The 15,541-nt window shown below is 47.3% G+C and overlaps 1 protein-coding gene across 2 annotated transcripts in view; it reads left to right on the top strand.

The window, feature by feature from the left end:
• tmem131 (transmembrane protein 131) overlaps nucleotides 1-15,541 on the top strand; it is a 251,222-nt gene that overhangs the window by 222,888 nt on the left and 12,793 nt on the right. For both annotated transcript variants that reach the window (XM_085999536.1, XM_085999535.1), the window contains 7 exons: nucleotides 1,009-1,154; nucleotides 1,468-1,586; nucleotides 1,720-1,875; nucleotides 7,275-7,434; nucleotides 11,008-11,129; nucleotides 11,265-11,376; nucleotides 11,772-11,881. In XM_085999536.1, the coding sequence (XP_085855662.1) occupies nucleotides 1,009-1,154; nucleotides 1,468-1,586; nucleotides 1,720-1,875; nucleotides 7,275-7,434; nucleotides 11,008-11,129; nucleotides 11,265-11,376; nucleotides 11,772-11,881 (925 nt within the window). The remainder of the gene's footprint in view (nucleotides 1-1,008; nucleotides 1,155-1,467; nucleotides 1,587-1,719; nucleotides 1,876-7,274; nucleotides 7,435-11,007; nucleotides 11,130-11,264; nucleotides 11,377-11,771; nucleotides 11,882-15,541) is intronic.

The following is a 15,541-nucleotide window of genomic DNA, read 5'->3' as shown; positions in this document are numbered from 1 at the left end:
CCAGCTCATTCATAGTGAAACAGAAAAGCAAAATACTGCAGATTCTGGAAATCTGAAACAAAAACAGAAAATGCTCAGCAAGTCAGGCACAGCATCTATGGAGATAAATAAATAGGTTAATGTTTCAGGCTTAATCCTGCATCGCAACTAGAAGATAGTTCAGATGAACAGTTTATAAGAAGGAACAGAGCAAGGGAAAGGGGGGTTTACAAAAAGCACAAAAGAAAAAGAATGAGCTGTAAAGTGATTAGGTGGAAAACAGGAGATGGTTTAATGTCAAAATGATAACAGCACGAGACAAAAGCTGCAAAGTGCCTAGTAGAAATATAAAGTGCTGTTCCTCAAACGTGCATTGATCTTTGTTGGAACAGTGTAGAAGGCAAAGGACAGAAGTGTCAGAGTGGGATGGAGAATTGACGTGGCAGATGACCGGGAGCTCAGGGTCACGCTTGTGAAGATAATGGAAAGTGATCATCTAATTTGTGTTTGGTGCCTGCAATGTAGAGACCGCACTGTGAGCAGTGCATACAGTATACTAGGTTGGAGGAAATGTACATAAATTGCTGTCTCACCCTCTCACCGGAAGGAGTGTTTGGGGCCCTGGATGGTGCTGTGGGAGTTGGTGAACGGGTGCTCGCAAGCGATGGTGCTAGGGGAAGGAAAGTAGGTATTAGAGGTGAAGAGGCGTGAACTCTGGTGACATTAGGTAATCGTTTTGCTGAATACTTTGTATGCACCTTTGCCTTACACAGAGATGTAAGATGCTCCTCTCTCCACTATATAATCAATTAAACTTTTTGAACTGGCCAAAGTAGCAACAGAAATAGAGAGAGACATGATGTTGGAGTCCAGAACAAACAGTAAGGCAGGTGATGAGGAAAACCTTGAGTATAGGGAACTGCTGGTGAATTACTTGATGTATGTGTGTGGGGGCGGGGTAATTGTGCTAAAACTCTTAATGACTTCAAAGACTGCAAACCAAAGTTGACTAGCATTTTTTATCTTTAGTCTCTAGATTCAGATAAGAAAAAAGGGAAAACAGTGTTGTCTATCAAAGAGAAAGATGATGCAGATATGTTTCACATGTTAAAATCTAAAGGAAAGAAACCCCTCGGAACTGTCAAAAAAGAAACCCAGAATGACATTAAGTCCAGGTAAAGCATGTCTATCATCAAACTTATAATGTAAATGGACAATTTTCTTTCTAAATATGAATTGGCCTGTGACGTAAGAAAACTACTAGGCACTTGGTCTAAGCGTTAAACAAAGCTTTAATCAACTGTTTTACAACATGGAGGTCTAGTTGTGTCCTTCACTAGTTCCTGTTAAGAATGTCCTGCGCAAGCTGGGCCCGTGCCCGAGTATTTATACTCTCCCTGGACAGCGCCACCCGCAGGCTGCTCAGTATTATTTCATAAGTCTTTCTTTCATGAATGACTGATTCATGTCATGGCTCTTTTTTTAAAGTTCGCTGGAGTTGCCATACACTACTCCATTAGAGAACAAACAACGCAAAACCTTTCCAGCCAAAATTGTACCTTCAACCTTGACGAATTGCCCAAAACTGAGGAACCTACCAAAAAGAGGTAGGGGTTTCACGTGTCTCTCTCTCTGAAAGTGTATCAAATTATAAATTCACATTATGATTGTGCACAATTTATTTTTGTTGTGGAAAGCTTTTTACTAATGATTCTTCTCGTAAATTCTTTTCCCCCTTAGTGCCTGGTAAATTAGTAGATGGCAGGCCATCGCCACTGGTAAAGTTCCTTTCAAGTGGTTCTGGTCAGGAAATGGGAAATAGCAGCAGTTCAGAAGGCGAGAAAGACTCTCCACCACCTGAATGGGACATTGTACCTATTCCCAAGTCTAGTAGTAGTAAGTGACTTCTTGCTTGCCTGTGATTATTTTTTTAAATATAGGGATAAAAAGTTAGATCAGCCTTTTTTTTTTGCATTAGATGTCATTGCTTCTGTTTGTCAAAATGCTATTTGGCGCCTCTACGTTCGGCCAGTTCTCAACAAGTAGTGGTTTCTGTGGTAAACCACGTTCACTATCGTTAGCACTGTTCACCACTGTTCGTTATAACTGTATCACTGACCACTATTGTATCACGGTACGAGGTCGCCTCTTGCCACACTGCTATACCTGGGATGACCACTGCCGACTCCGCCTTGGCTCCACCCACCAGGCCAGGTATAAAGGTGAGCGACTGGCTGGTATTCCTCCTGCTTGGATCGGATCACCCACGAGAGTGGGCTGTTATTTAGTCAATAAAAACCTTTAGTCACCTTCGTAACTCTTCGCCTTTTATTGGAGGAATTGATAGGTATATCAATTTTATTGACTAAATTTAATGATGTCCGACAACGAGTCACAACCGGCGGAGGAGCCACCAGCGCAGCTCCCAGGAGCACAGCCACACCAGCCAGCTTGGCTGCGAGCCCTCAGACCGCCGTACCTGGACCTGAACCCACGAGCAGCAAACTCAGCCGCAGACTTTAAACACTGGCTGGTCTGCTTCGAATCATACCTGAGAGAATCCAGCGTCCCTCAGGCATCCAAACTAAGTGTCCTGCAGGCACAACTGAGCCCGAGAGTATACACTCTCATCGAGGACATGACTACCTACGAGACCGCCATCAACCTGCTGAAACAGAAGTACCGGACCCCGGTAAACTACATGTACGCTAGGCACCTCCTAAGATCACGGCCGCAACAGCCAGGAGAATCAGTAGCCGAATTCTCACAGGCGCTATATGCACTCGCCAGGAACTGTGACTTTAAATCGGTGTCGGCAGCCGAAAATACTGAAGATAATATCCGCGACGCATTCCTGAAAGGCCTACGGTCCGAGTACTCACGGCAAAGACTGCTGGAAGCTAAAGACCTCAGCATGGAAAAAGCTGAAGCCCTCGCTATCTCCCTGGAAGTGGCCCACCAAGATCAGGAAGCATTCACCAGGTACTGCTCGCGACCCTGGGACTCGGGCCCGACCCCTACCACAGCACCCTTCCCAGCGCCGCCCCCGGGACCTACCTCTGCGTCGGCGTCCCGGACCCGACCGGCCCCGCCACCCCCGGCACCGGCCCCGACATCGGGCATCCGCGATCGGGCCGCCGGCTGTTTTTTTTGTGGCCAGGAGAAGCACCCGAGGTCGCGCTGCCCAGCCAAGAACTCCATATGTAGAACCTGCCTGAAGAAAGGCCACTTCTCCAAGGCCTGCAGGAGCGGATCCTCAGAGGCCAGCAGTGCCGCATGCGAACTATGGGGGCGGCCATCTTCGTTTAGGGCAACTGAGGCCAGCATCCCCACACATGAGTCATGGGGGCGGCCATCTTTGTTTAGGGCAACTGAGGCCAGCATCCCCACACATGAGTCATGGGGGCGGCCATCTTTGATTAAGGCAACCGACCCCAATAGTGCCTCATGGGGCCCTACCTCGTGGGAGACGCCATTTTACTCACCACGCCCGACCGCCTCGCCCGCAGATGACAACGACTCGCTCAGCTACACACTAGCTTCCGTCACCCTGGACCAAGCCCGCCCGCACCATCTGTCCAAGTCAATGATGGACATCAAAGTGAACGGCCACGCCACGACCTGCCTGTTCGACAGCGGAAGCACGGAGAGCTTCATCCACCCAGACACGGTGAGCCACTACTCCCTCTCTGTCCTACCAACGCGCAGCCGAATCTCGATGGCATCGAGGTCCCACGCCACGGACATCAGCGGCTACTGTGTCGTGACCCTGTCGGTTAAGGGCACGGAGTATAAAAACTTTAAACTCCTCGTCCTCCCCCATCTCTGCGCTGCCGTCCTACTAGGGCTGGACTTCCAATCCCACCTCCAAAGCGTAACCCTAGCATACGGTGGACCCCTCCCCCCACTCACAGTCAACAACCAGCAAACGTTAAACCGCCCACCGCGTAACACCTGCAGCCTCTCCACCCTCAAGGTCCCGCCACCCTCTCTGTTTGCTAACCTTACCCCTGACTGCAAACCCGTCGCTACCAAAAGCAGGCGGTATAGCGCCGGGGACAGAGCCTTCATTAGCTCTGAGGTGCGGCGCCTCCTGAAAGAGGGCATTATCGAGGGGAGCAGCAGCCCCTGGCGTGCCCAGGTCGTAGTCGTAAAGACCGGCGATAAAAACCGCCTGGTCATCGACTACAGCCAGACCATAAACAGATATACCCAGCTGGACGCATACCCCCTCCCCCGCATATCTGACATGGTCAATCAGATTGCACAGTATAAAGTATTCTCGACCATCGACCTGAAGTCGGCCTACCACCAACTCCCTATCCACCCTGAGGACCGCCAGTATACCGCCTTCGAGGCGAATGGGCGCCTATACCACTTCCTTAGGGTCCCCTTCGGTGTCACTAATGGGGTCTCGGTCTTCCAAAGGGAGATGGACCAGATGGTTGACCAGAACGAACTGCAGGCTACATTCCCCTACCTAGATAACGTCACTATCTGCGGCCGCGACCAGCAGGAACATGACGCGAATCTGGAGAAATTCCTCCGTACGGCCCAACGGCTGAACCTCACCTACAATAAGGAGAAATGCGTGTTTAACACCACGCGCCTTGCCATCCTCGGCTGCGTAGTGGAGAACGGAATCATCGGCCCCGACCCAGAAAGAATGCGCCCCCTCATGGAGCTACCCCTCCCCCACTGCCCTAAAGCACTTAGGAGAACCCTGGGGCTTTTCGCCTACTATGCCCAATGGGTACCCAATTACGCGGACAAAGCCAGACCCCTCCTGAAAGCCACTTCCTTCCCCCTCACGGAGGAGGCGTGCGCGGCCTTCTCCCTCATTAAGGGAGACATAGCCAAGGCCACGATGCACGCAGTGGACGAGTCCATCCCCTTTCAGGTGGAGAGCGACGCCTCCGACTTCGCCTTAGCCGCCACCCTAAACCAGGAGGGGAGGCCAGTGGCCTTCTTCTCAAGGACCCTACAGGGCCCCGAGATCCGACATTCGTCGGTCGAGAAAGAGGCCCAGGCGATCGTGGAGGCAGTACGGCGCTGGAGGCACTACCTGGCAGGCAAACGATTTACCCTCCTCACCGACCAGCGTTCGGTGGCTTTCATGTTTAATAACAAGCTGAAGGGCAAAATCAAGAATGACAAGATTTTGAGATGGAGAATCGAGCTCTCCACCTACGATTATGAGATCTTGTACCGGCCAGGCAAGCTGAACGAATCCCCTGATGCCCTTTCACGAATGACATGCGCCAGCGCGCATATCGATAGGCTTCAGACCCTCCACGACCAGCTCTGCCACCCCGGAGTCACCAGACTCTACCATTTCATTAAGGCCCGCAACCTGACCTACTCCATCGAGGAGGTCAGGACCATGACCAGGAACTGCCAGACCTGTGCGGAGTGCAAACCGCACTTCTATAGGCCGGACCGAGCAAGCCTGATCAAGGCCACCCGCCCCTTCGAGCGCCTGAGCATCGACTTTAAGGGGCCCCTCCCGTCCTCTGACCGTAATGTGTACTTCCTCAACATCGTTGATGAGTACTCCCGTTTCCCCTTTGCCTTCCCCTGCCCCGACATGACCAGTAGCACGGTCATTAAGTGCCTGAATGCCCTCTTCGCCTTGTTCGGGTTCCCGAACTATATACACAGCGACCGGGGCTCCTCCTTCATGAGCGAGGAACTCCGGCAATTCCTCCTAGAGAGAGGTATTGCAGCAAGCAGGACCACCAGCTACAACCCCAGAGGTAACGGTCAGGTGGAAAGAGAGAACGCGACGGTATGGAAGGCCGTCCTCTTAGCCTTAAAGTCTAAGGGCCTCCCAACCTCCCGCTGGCAAGAAGTCCTCCCGACAGCGCTGCACTCCATCCGGTCATTACTTTGCACGGCCACTAACACCACCCCCCATGAACGAATGTTCGTTTTCCCCAGGAAGTCGACTACGGGAACCACTCTACCAACCTGGCTGACCGCCCCGGGGCCGGTCTGGCTGCGGAAACACGTGAGGACCCATAAAACGGACCCCCTGGTCGAGAGGGTGAACCTCCTGCACGCCAACCCCCAGTACGCCTACGTGGCGTACCCAGACGGGCGGGAGGACACTGTCTCCCTACGAGACCTCGCACCCTCAGCCGATCCGGAAACACCGCCACCACCCCCCCCAACCTCAGTCCAGGTAGACGGCATGCCGGAACCCCACGAGCCCTCGCCGACCACGCAAACACCAGCATCAACACCGGATAAGGCACCAGCACCGGATAAGGCAACACCACCGCTGCGGCGATCGGAGAGGCTTACGAAGCCTCCGGACAGACTGACCTACCAGAATTGGTAGTACACTTCACCCCGCCGGACTTAATTCTAAACAAGGGGTGAATGTGGTAAACCACGTTCACTATCGTTAGCACTGTTCACCACTGTTCGTTATAACTGTATCACTGACCACTATTGTATCACGGTACGAGGTCGCCTCTTGCCACACTGCTATACCTGGGATGACCACTGCCGACTCCGCCTTGGCTCCACCCACCAGGCCAGGTATAAAGGTGAGCGACTGGCTGGTATTCCTCCTGCTTGGATCGGATCACCCACGAGAGTGGGCTGTTATTTAGTCAATAAAAACCTTTAGTCACCTTCGTAACTCTTCGCCTTTTATTGGAGGAATTGATAGGTATATCAGTTTCGCAATCTTCTCCCCGCAGAAAGAAATGTTACGAGTGAATCGAGGAATCTGTCATTTGTTTTCAGATACAGATTGATGCAAGTGGCCTGACCTATAGTTTTGCAGTCCATAGTTTAGAGCCTCCCTTTTGTACCAGAATTCTACCTGCAATATAATTTTTGATGCACATTCAATTACTGCTCAAGAGCCATGAGTAGGTAGAAGTGGTATAAGGCACACTGGAGAGACCTTTATGATGGGCAGCAAGCGATGCACCTGGAGTTTTCCTGATCTTTAAAATCTGCAAGTGATAAGGTTTTAAGCAATTAATTCCACCCCTCCCAGTGACCATTCTTGACGCTTTAAGATGTAACTTGTGCATCACATTTTGTGGTAGTAATAATTGGTTTAAGGAATGTTGAAATCTTTGTGCGTGAATACTAAGCTAGGTTAGAATTCAATCATCGAAACAGGACAGAATAAGTAACGTAGTTTGTTGAATAGTTGAGTACCTCATTTAAGATGTTTGCAGATTTGCTTCTCTGAGGCAGCATCAGCATTTTCTATCTAATCAAGTAAATCATTTTAATTACCGAGTACTTGGTCATTGTTACACATTTTTCAGGTTCAGACAGCCTTCAGCAGCTCTCCATCCAGACCCTTAATGCTGATGTCTTCTTGAAGAGACAGAACTCGCCTATGCCTGGACCTCCATCTCCTCCACTTGGATCATCACACAACTTAATTTTTCGTGCTCCCAGTTACAGTAGCATTGTCAACAATAGGTACAATCCATTGCTCACAAAATCATTCTATCTATCTTTCGGCAACTTTTGAGTGATTTAATTGTCTCTATGCCCAGAACCTATATTTGTGACGAAAGATGAGTTTATCTATGTTACAAAATTAACACCATTTATGCTTATGATCAGAATCCTAAAGAAGCAATGAATTTGATATAGGTTGATGGTTCATGTGTGGTACAGAAGTTTTTGTAGTTTGAATTTTCTCTATTTCTCTGTAGTTGTGGTTGACCTGTAGTCAACGAAACATTTGATGTGGAACAAATGTGTTTTTAAGACACCGTCGTTCCCCTGCATTGCTATAACTAGAACGGTTTTTCTCTTGGTGTTCTCTGGTAGCTTGTCCATACACGATACATTCTCTCCCCAATCACTTGATAATGCTTCATCAGATCTTAAAACAATATTTCTCCTCCTCAAACACCAAGTTTTTTTTGTAAATGTGCCTTAATAACACGTGTTAGCACATAAATTAGATTTGACTAAAAGCTCATGAGGCTTTAAGTAAGAATATTCCGAGAATCAACCATGAGATAAGGCCATATGGCCTATTGACGCTCACCCCTCGTATGCAAAAAAAAATGTCCTCCTAAGGAGGAACTCTTTTTTGGGATTTAGTTCCAAGGTGACATAGCTACTGATTGGAGCCAAGTTAATCCTCTGATAGACTTGGTAATCCAGTACCTAGGATGGGCAGGTCCCAGGTGATCAACCACCCAGCTGTAAAGTATTTTATACTGGCCAAAAAAAACACCCAGTGTGGTTTATTGATTTGATCTAGAAGGGTAAACTTGCCACTCAGGACTGAAATTCCTCTCATTCTGTCCCAGATAACCTATAAGCCAATGCTGTAACTGGTAGGCTGGTCTCAGCTAGACTAACATAAAAGTTACCAGTGCCCTGTGCTGATCATCTGTGCCATTTTAGTTGGTAGTATCCAAATTGTTTCTAAATGTGTTGCATTTTGCTAACTTTCAATTATGTCCTCTGGGTTTGACTTTGTGTTTATCTTAGCTGTAGCATTTAACATTGTTTAATTTGGATATAGCGTGTCGAATTTGCAGATGATAGAAGGCATATAAAACAGTGTTGTCCACTGCTGACTAGCCACAGGTGTGGCTACAGTGACACCAATTTAGCCACATTCACTAATTTTAGTTTAAAATGTCTTGCACACAATACAACCACAACACAACTTGTATTTATATAGCGCCTTTAACGTAGTAAAATGTCCCAAGGCGCCTCATAAGAGTGTTATAAAATAACATTCGACACCGAGCCACATAAGGGGAAATTAGAGCAGATGATCAAAAGCTTGGTTAAAGAGGTTGGTGTTAAGGGGCGTCTTAAAGGAGGAAAAAGAGGTAGAGAGCCGGAGAGGTTTAGGGAGGGAATTCCAGAGCTTGGGGCCTAAGCAGCTGAAGGCATGGCCACCAATGGTTGAGCGATTAAAATCAGGGATGCTCGAGACCAGAATTAGAGGAGCGCAGATAGCTTGGGAGGGGTGGGGTTGCGGGCAACGTTCCCTGTGAGCTGCACGTTGTTCTGCGCGTCCTGTTTCTTTTAATGATAGCAAAATACTGCGGATGCTGGAAATCCGAAATAACAGCAGAAAATGCTGGAAAAACTCATCAGGCGTGAAGAGAGAAATAGAGTCAACGTTTCGGGTGGAAACCCTTCGTCAGGACAAAGGGTTTTGACCTGAAACGTTGACTCTTTCTTTTAATGCGCGGTCCCTTTAAATTTCTGCACATGCGCGGTATTTACAGCGTATAAGCTAGTGAGCGGCCTGCGCAGGACCTTGCAGATGACTGCGCTGCCTAGTGGAAACATTGGTTGTGGGGTTGGCGGGGATTACAGCTGGAAGAGAGCGTTTACTATGGGATGAGACTGGTATATTCCTCCATGTTTCTTTCATTTGACCATTGACTCAATCTCCATTATGTTCTGCCCTTTTCCTCAACATACGAACAATGACGGACAGGTAAAGACCATCTGGTCCATCGAGCCTGTCCCCCACAATTGTGTGATCTCCACCCCACCCGTAACCATGTGATTTCCTGGGAGAGGCAAAAAAAGCAGATGAAAAAACTCAGGCCAATTTGGGGGAAAAAATCTGGGAAACTCCTCTCCGACCTATCTAGGCACTCGAAATTAGTCATAAGATCACTCGGACCTTGGATTCCCTGCAGTACCTACCTTCTGTAAGATGATCTGCGCCCCAGCCAGAAACAGGTCCAGCTCTCACGAAGGAATTCAGCGAATCAGCATCTCCCGCACGAGCCGGCAGCCTGTCCCAGAGGCCCACTAGTCTCGGGATTTTTTTTGGCCATGCCTTCAGCTGCCTGGGCCCTAAGCTCCGAAATTCCCTCCCTAAAGCTCTCTACCTCTCTTTCCTCCTTTTAATACGCTCCTTAAAACCTACCTCTTTGACCAAGCTTTTAGTCATTTGCCCTAATTTCTCCTTATGTGGCTCATGTCCATCTGGTGCTGTGCTACATTGCTGACGGTATATTTTATTCTTCTGTTTACTAACTCTACCACCCTGTAGCTAAGCTTGACGGTACCATAAAAAATGAAAATCATCAGATATTTAAACGCACATACGCACTTTTTTGGTATTGGTGTTTTTTTTTATTTCCCTTTTTCCCGTCCTGTCCTGAAGGTAATGATTCATCCTTGATGAAAATCCAGGCCCCTGGTATCTTACCCGAATATCATTCTTTGTGTTAAACTTGCTGACACTCAGACTTTCATCTATGACAGCTAACTTGGCCCAAAGCAGAGATGAAATTGGGTACCTTCACCTGGAATGCTAAACCATACAGACCCGCATATTCAAAGTTTGATTCCTAGTCTGAGCTGATTTAGCTGCTCCATCAGGGGCACGGTCAACCTCTCTGCCTAGGCTAGGAAGCGGAAAATCATTCTGGATTCCTGCTTCTGATCATTATCCAGTGACCCCTGTGCCCAAAAGTGCTTGTCTGGTGAGAATGGAAATGGGCTTGGCAGTAATAACCCTCCCGAAGTTAAATAACCCTCCCCTGTATAGGTTCGCACATTGCCAGAAAACACTCTCAAATCCATTGTCTAACTAGTGTTCTGGTGGGAAATTTAATGTTCAAACTATTCAAACCTCATTAAACAACAAAGTTATTGCTCATTTTTAAGAACTGACATTTTTATTTTGAAAGTGGAGAGCACTTGTCTGTATTTTCTCATGACGTTTGACATTTTGAATGCCTAATGTAAACTGCTCCAAAACCTTTTGAAGTTGAGGGGTGAGGAATGGGTTGGGCATGGAATAAGCAATTTTCTGATGGGCAATTATGGAGAAATAAGGAAGTGGTTTAACTTTTTTCACATCTATGTTTCCATGCATGCAAATGTGTGTATATTTTTTGCATATGGTTATGAACTGGATGCTAATTTTACATATGTGCAGTGCTTTGACAGTTTTTTTTACTGTCTGTATTTTCTTAGTGTGTGTGTGTGTGTTACAGAATTGTCGCTTTTTCTCTTTTCCCCCCCCCCCCCCCCCACCTCTCTTTGCAGTGATGCTGGTATTAAACCAGCGAATGGCAGTAAATCCAAAATCACAAAAACAGCATCTCTCCCCGGGAAAAATGGCAACCCCACCTTTGCTGCTGTGGCTGCAGGCTACGACAAGAGTCCAGGTACTGACTACATTGTCAAGCTACCGAATGGTAGAGCTGTATATGTGGAACATATTCATTAATTTCCTGCTAGTAAACCTATTACTCCAACTAAATATTAAATATTCAGTTCACAAAGTCTTGATATATTTGCAGGCAGCAGCGGTCCAGTGAAAGCACCTTTGAACAAAGCAGAAGCCTGTGGCAACATTCCTACCCCTTTATGTAATAGTATGGCTTCCTTTGACAGCGATGAGTCAGACACCAGGTGAGGGATATAAACAGCCTAATAACTGATTTTAAGTTTCAGAATGAACGGGGGCGGGGGGGGGGGGAATTAATATTTTATGATTTTTTTTGACTCTCCTTCCCATCCAATTATAGCAACACTGAATTTTCAAAAGACAACTTCAGTTAAAATCTTAACTGACTTGCATTTTTAATTGTTTTCCAGTAGACTTTATATGAGCATATGTTGGGTGAACTAACATTTCTGTGTAGAAGATTTTAACGTATGAAATAGAGAGCAGCTGTGCGGGAAGTATTTGTCTCTTTCCCCTTTTATCTGTTTGCTGTCAGTTCACTCACCTGAGCCCTCATTGTGGTGTAGAAAATGTGATCCGAAGAAACTCAGCCTTTTTTTTTTTTTACTTTGTATTTCAGCTCCAGTTTGTTGAGCCCATGCAGTATCAGTACCACCAGCACTTCGGAGTTTGCTCCTCCCAACTCGTTTTCAGCTTTTGGACCAAGCAACTCTTTCAATCTTACTGGAGGTAACTCATTCAAACTAATGAGTGATCTGGATGTTGGAATTACAGCAAAATGTGGTTCAACTTTGTGGAGATGCATATGTGTGTGTGTGTTTTTTTTTTTCCCCCTTTCATTCATACCAATGCCACACCTTGAATATTGGTCAAGGAATTTGAATACATGAAAGTCCCTGACCTGTGAAGACTAGACTGTGAAATTACATCATACCAGCAGCCCCAGTGCTGTAAGGCCAGCAGTCTCCGTGATGTCGTAACAGTCTGGCGGTGTAGTGTGCTGATGTCAAAACAAGTCAAAGACAAAGCCACCTTAACTCGCCTAGTTGGCTCAGTGTGTTTATCCAGTGATTAGTTAAGCCACACAGACCAGAGAGGTACCAGGTTCAATTCTGTGATGAGCTAGCTGATCTCAGCCGCAGCAGCTCTGCAATTGACCTCAGCATGTCAAGTGAGGGACTGCAAATTAGCCGAAGTCTCCTGCTCCTGCTGGAAGTTCACACATGTAGACATTTATCCGCTGGAGTTTAGAAGAATAAGAGGTGACTTGATTGAAACATATAAGATCCTGAGGGGTCTGGACAGGGTGGATGTGGAGAGGATGTTTCCTCTTGTGGGAGAATCTAGAACCAGGGATCACTGTTTAAAAATAAGTGGTCGCCCATTTAAGACAGATGAGAAATTTTTTCTCTGAGGGTCGAGTGTCTTTGGAACTCTCTTCAGAGGGCGGTGGAAGCAGAGTCTTTGAATATTTTTAAGGCAGAGGTAGATAGATTCTTGATGAGCCAGGAGGTGAAAGGTTATCGGGGGTAGGCGGGAATGTGGAGTAATCGGATCAGCCGTGATCTTATTGAATGGCGGAGCAGGCTCGAGGGGCCAAGTGGCCCACTCCTCCTAATTCGTAAGTTCGTATGTTAAGGGCAGGGTAGAGCTTGGCCGTGATTTCTCCCAGTAATTTTGCGTGAATAACAGACAACCCGAGGCAACAGAGAGCAAACCAGTGCTGTTCTGCAGCATGGCATTAATGCCATCAGGATATGAGAGATTGGGGCAGGGGGGGAGCCACGCCTTCTTGAATCATGCTGAAAATCAGCCTCTAAATCACAGCATATTTCTTGTGTAAAGAAATTAATTTGGGATAATCGTTTTTGTCCAGTGAGCCTAAAGTTACTAAAGAAGAAACAAACTAATGAAAAATAGAAGTGTATGATTGAGATTGCAATGGGTTTGTGGACAAAATAACATCCTAATATAAGACTGCATTTGAGCTTGCTAAACCCTTTCAAATGGTACTGAAAATGCAGTAATGGCAATTGAGATTCTCCTGGAAGAAAGATTCCAGGCAAAAGTTGGACTAAAAATAGTAGCCCTGCTAAAAGGTCCAGTGGAACCTTGGTTCACAATTATCCCTCTGAATTCATGGGGATAATGAGACCAGCAGGATTTGGAGCTCTTGTTCTTTTTCCTGAAACATGGTCCCCCTGCCAGCAAGATCAACTAATTTGTCTCGCATCAAGCCCCTTTCTCCACACTGCTCTCCCCCCCCCACCCATGCAGCTATCTGCAGTCTCATAGATGAGACAATTGAGATGGCCATTCCCTTTTGTATAACTTTTCTTTAAGATTGAATTGATTGCCACAGAGCCACCTTGCCCTAAGCTACAGAGGTGAAGCCAAAGGCAGTATGCGTCCCCCCGCCCCCTGCACTGGTCTTGTTGGCAACCTCTGCAGCATTCATCTCTGCAGAGCCGATGGCTTTAAAATCGATATGGACCTTGTTGTGTCCGTGTATAATAAGACACAGACTGCGGAGAACGGTACAACAGGTGTTTACTCAACGTGGCTCACACTGCAACTGATCTGTACAGATTACTACTCCGTGCTATATACAGGTGTGGCCACTGCCGGTACTGCAGTATACATGAGCTGTAAAACATAGTTCCCCCCTTACAGGTATATACATTACAATTCCTCCCCTTTTAGATTAACAGTACCATAACACTAATTTAACAATTAAATATCAAACTAATTACAATTAACACTTTTAACATGCAACATTAGCTGAAAATAGTCTATTTATATATTCAGTCTTTGGGGAGGCTTCCTGATCCTTTCTGGATAGCGCCTTTCCCGAGTGTCTTGCTCTTGGTGCGGAGGCGATTCTGGCCCCCTGTCGGTTGGTTCACCAGCTTCCGATGCTACTGTTTCTGGGGTAGATGCGACCTGTACGTTGGGTTCATCACCAGGTACGTATGGGGTTGACTTGTTCCTGTGACTCTAGGATCTGGTCAGCATGGCGTCTCACGATGCTCTCCCCAACGTCCACTGTGTACATTAGTGGGCCCTGCCATGTGCATATCGTTCCTGGCTGCCATTTTTCTGTTCGGTAGTCGCGGGCCAAGACTGGTTGCCCTACATTGAAGCTCCTTGTTGGCTTCTCATGGATGTGCTGGAATTGCTTACTCTCAACATCTCTTCGTACGTTTGGTCTGAGCAAATCCAGGTGAGATCTTAACCTTCGGTTAAAGAACATCATGGCTGGGGCCTGGTTGGTGACTGCATGTGTCGCATTCCGGTAGGCGAACAGGAAATTGTCCACCTTATGCTGCAGCGGAATGTTGTCATTGTACATAGCCTTTATTGCCTTCTTAAAGGTTTGTACGAACCTTTCAGCCAATCCATTTGTGGCTGGATGATACGGGGTGGATGTGTAATGCCTTACCCCATTCTTTTTCAAGACCTCCAGAACTCTTCGGACACAAACTGTGGTCCGTTGTCGGAGCAAATCTGTTCTGGCAAGCCATTCCTGGCAAAAATGGTCCGTAGGACTGCAATAGTTTTCTCCGTGGTGGTGGAGGACATTTTGATGACCTCAGGCCATTTTGAGTGCGCATCCACGGCTATTAAAAACATTGAGTCCATGAATGGACCAGCAAAATCAATATGCACCCGTTGCCATGGAGATGAGGGCCACTCCCATGGGTGTAGAGGGGCCTGTGGTGGTGCATTTTGGACTTTCTGGCATCCTGAGCAGCTCTTGGTCAGGTCCTCGATTTGTTTATCGATTCCCGGCCACCACACATAAGCCCTGGCTAGGCTTTTCATTTTTACCCCTCCCAGATGACCCTCATGAAGCTCATTGAGCACTCTATCCCTTAACTTGGGTGGAATTACCACTCGGAATCCACACATCAAGGTCCCCCGGCACACTGACAGCTGTTCTCTCCTTGTCGAGAATGCTGGCAACAGTGAGTCGCCATGTGCTGGCCATCCCTTCACCGTCAAATCATATACCCGAGACAGTGTTGGGTCATTTCGGGTTTCCTTTTCGATACAAGCGTTAGTTACCGGTAGGTATTCAACTATAGTCGAATGGAATATTTCGACAGGATCCACTGCTGGTGCTTCCTCCGCAGTAGGCAGTGGCAGGCGTGATAGCCCATCAGCATTTCCATGCTGTTTCGTGCCCTTCTATTCAATCTCATAGTGGTGCGCCCCTAGGAAAAAGTGACCATCTTTGTAGTCGTTGCGCAGTCATCACCGGAACGCCCTTCTTCAGATTAAAAATGGAGACAAGAGGCTGGTGATCAGTCAGCAAGGTGAATTTCTGCCCGTGCAGATAGTGATTGAACTTTTTGGCTCCCCACACTAGGCTGAGGGCCTCCCTGT

This window comes from Somniosus microcephalus, chromosome 10, assembly GCF_052327205.1.
Source record: "Somniosus microcephalus isolate GS21.2 chromosome 10, FLI_Smic_1.0, whole genome shotgun sequence".
NCBI lineage: Eukaryota > Metazoa > Chordata > Chondrichthyes > Squaliformes > Somniosidae > Somniosus > Somniosus microcephalus.
The sequence above is the reverse complement of the archived record's forward strand: the minus strand, read 5'-3'. Positions and strand labels throughout refer to the sequence as shown.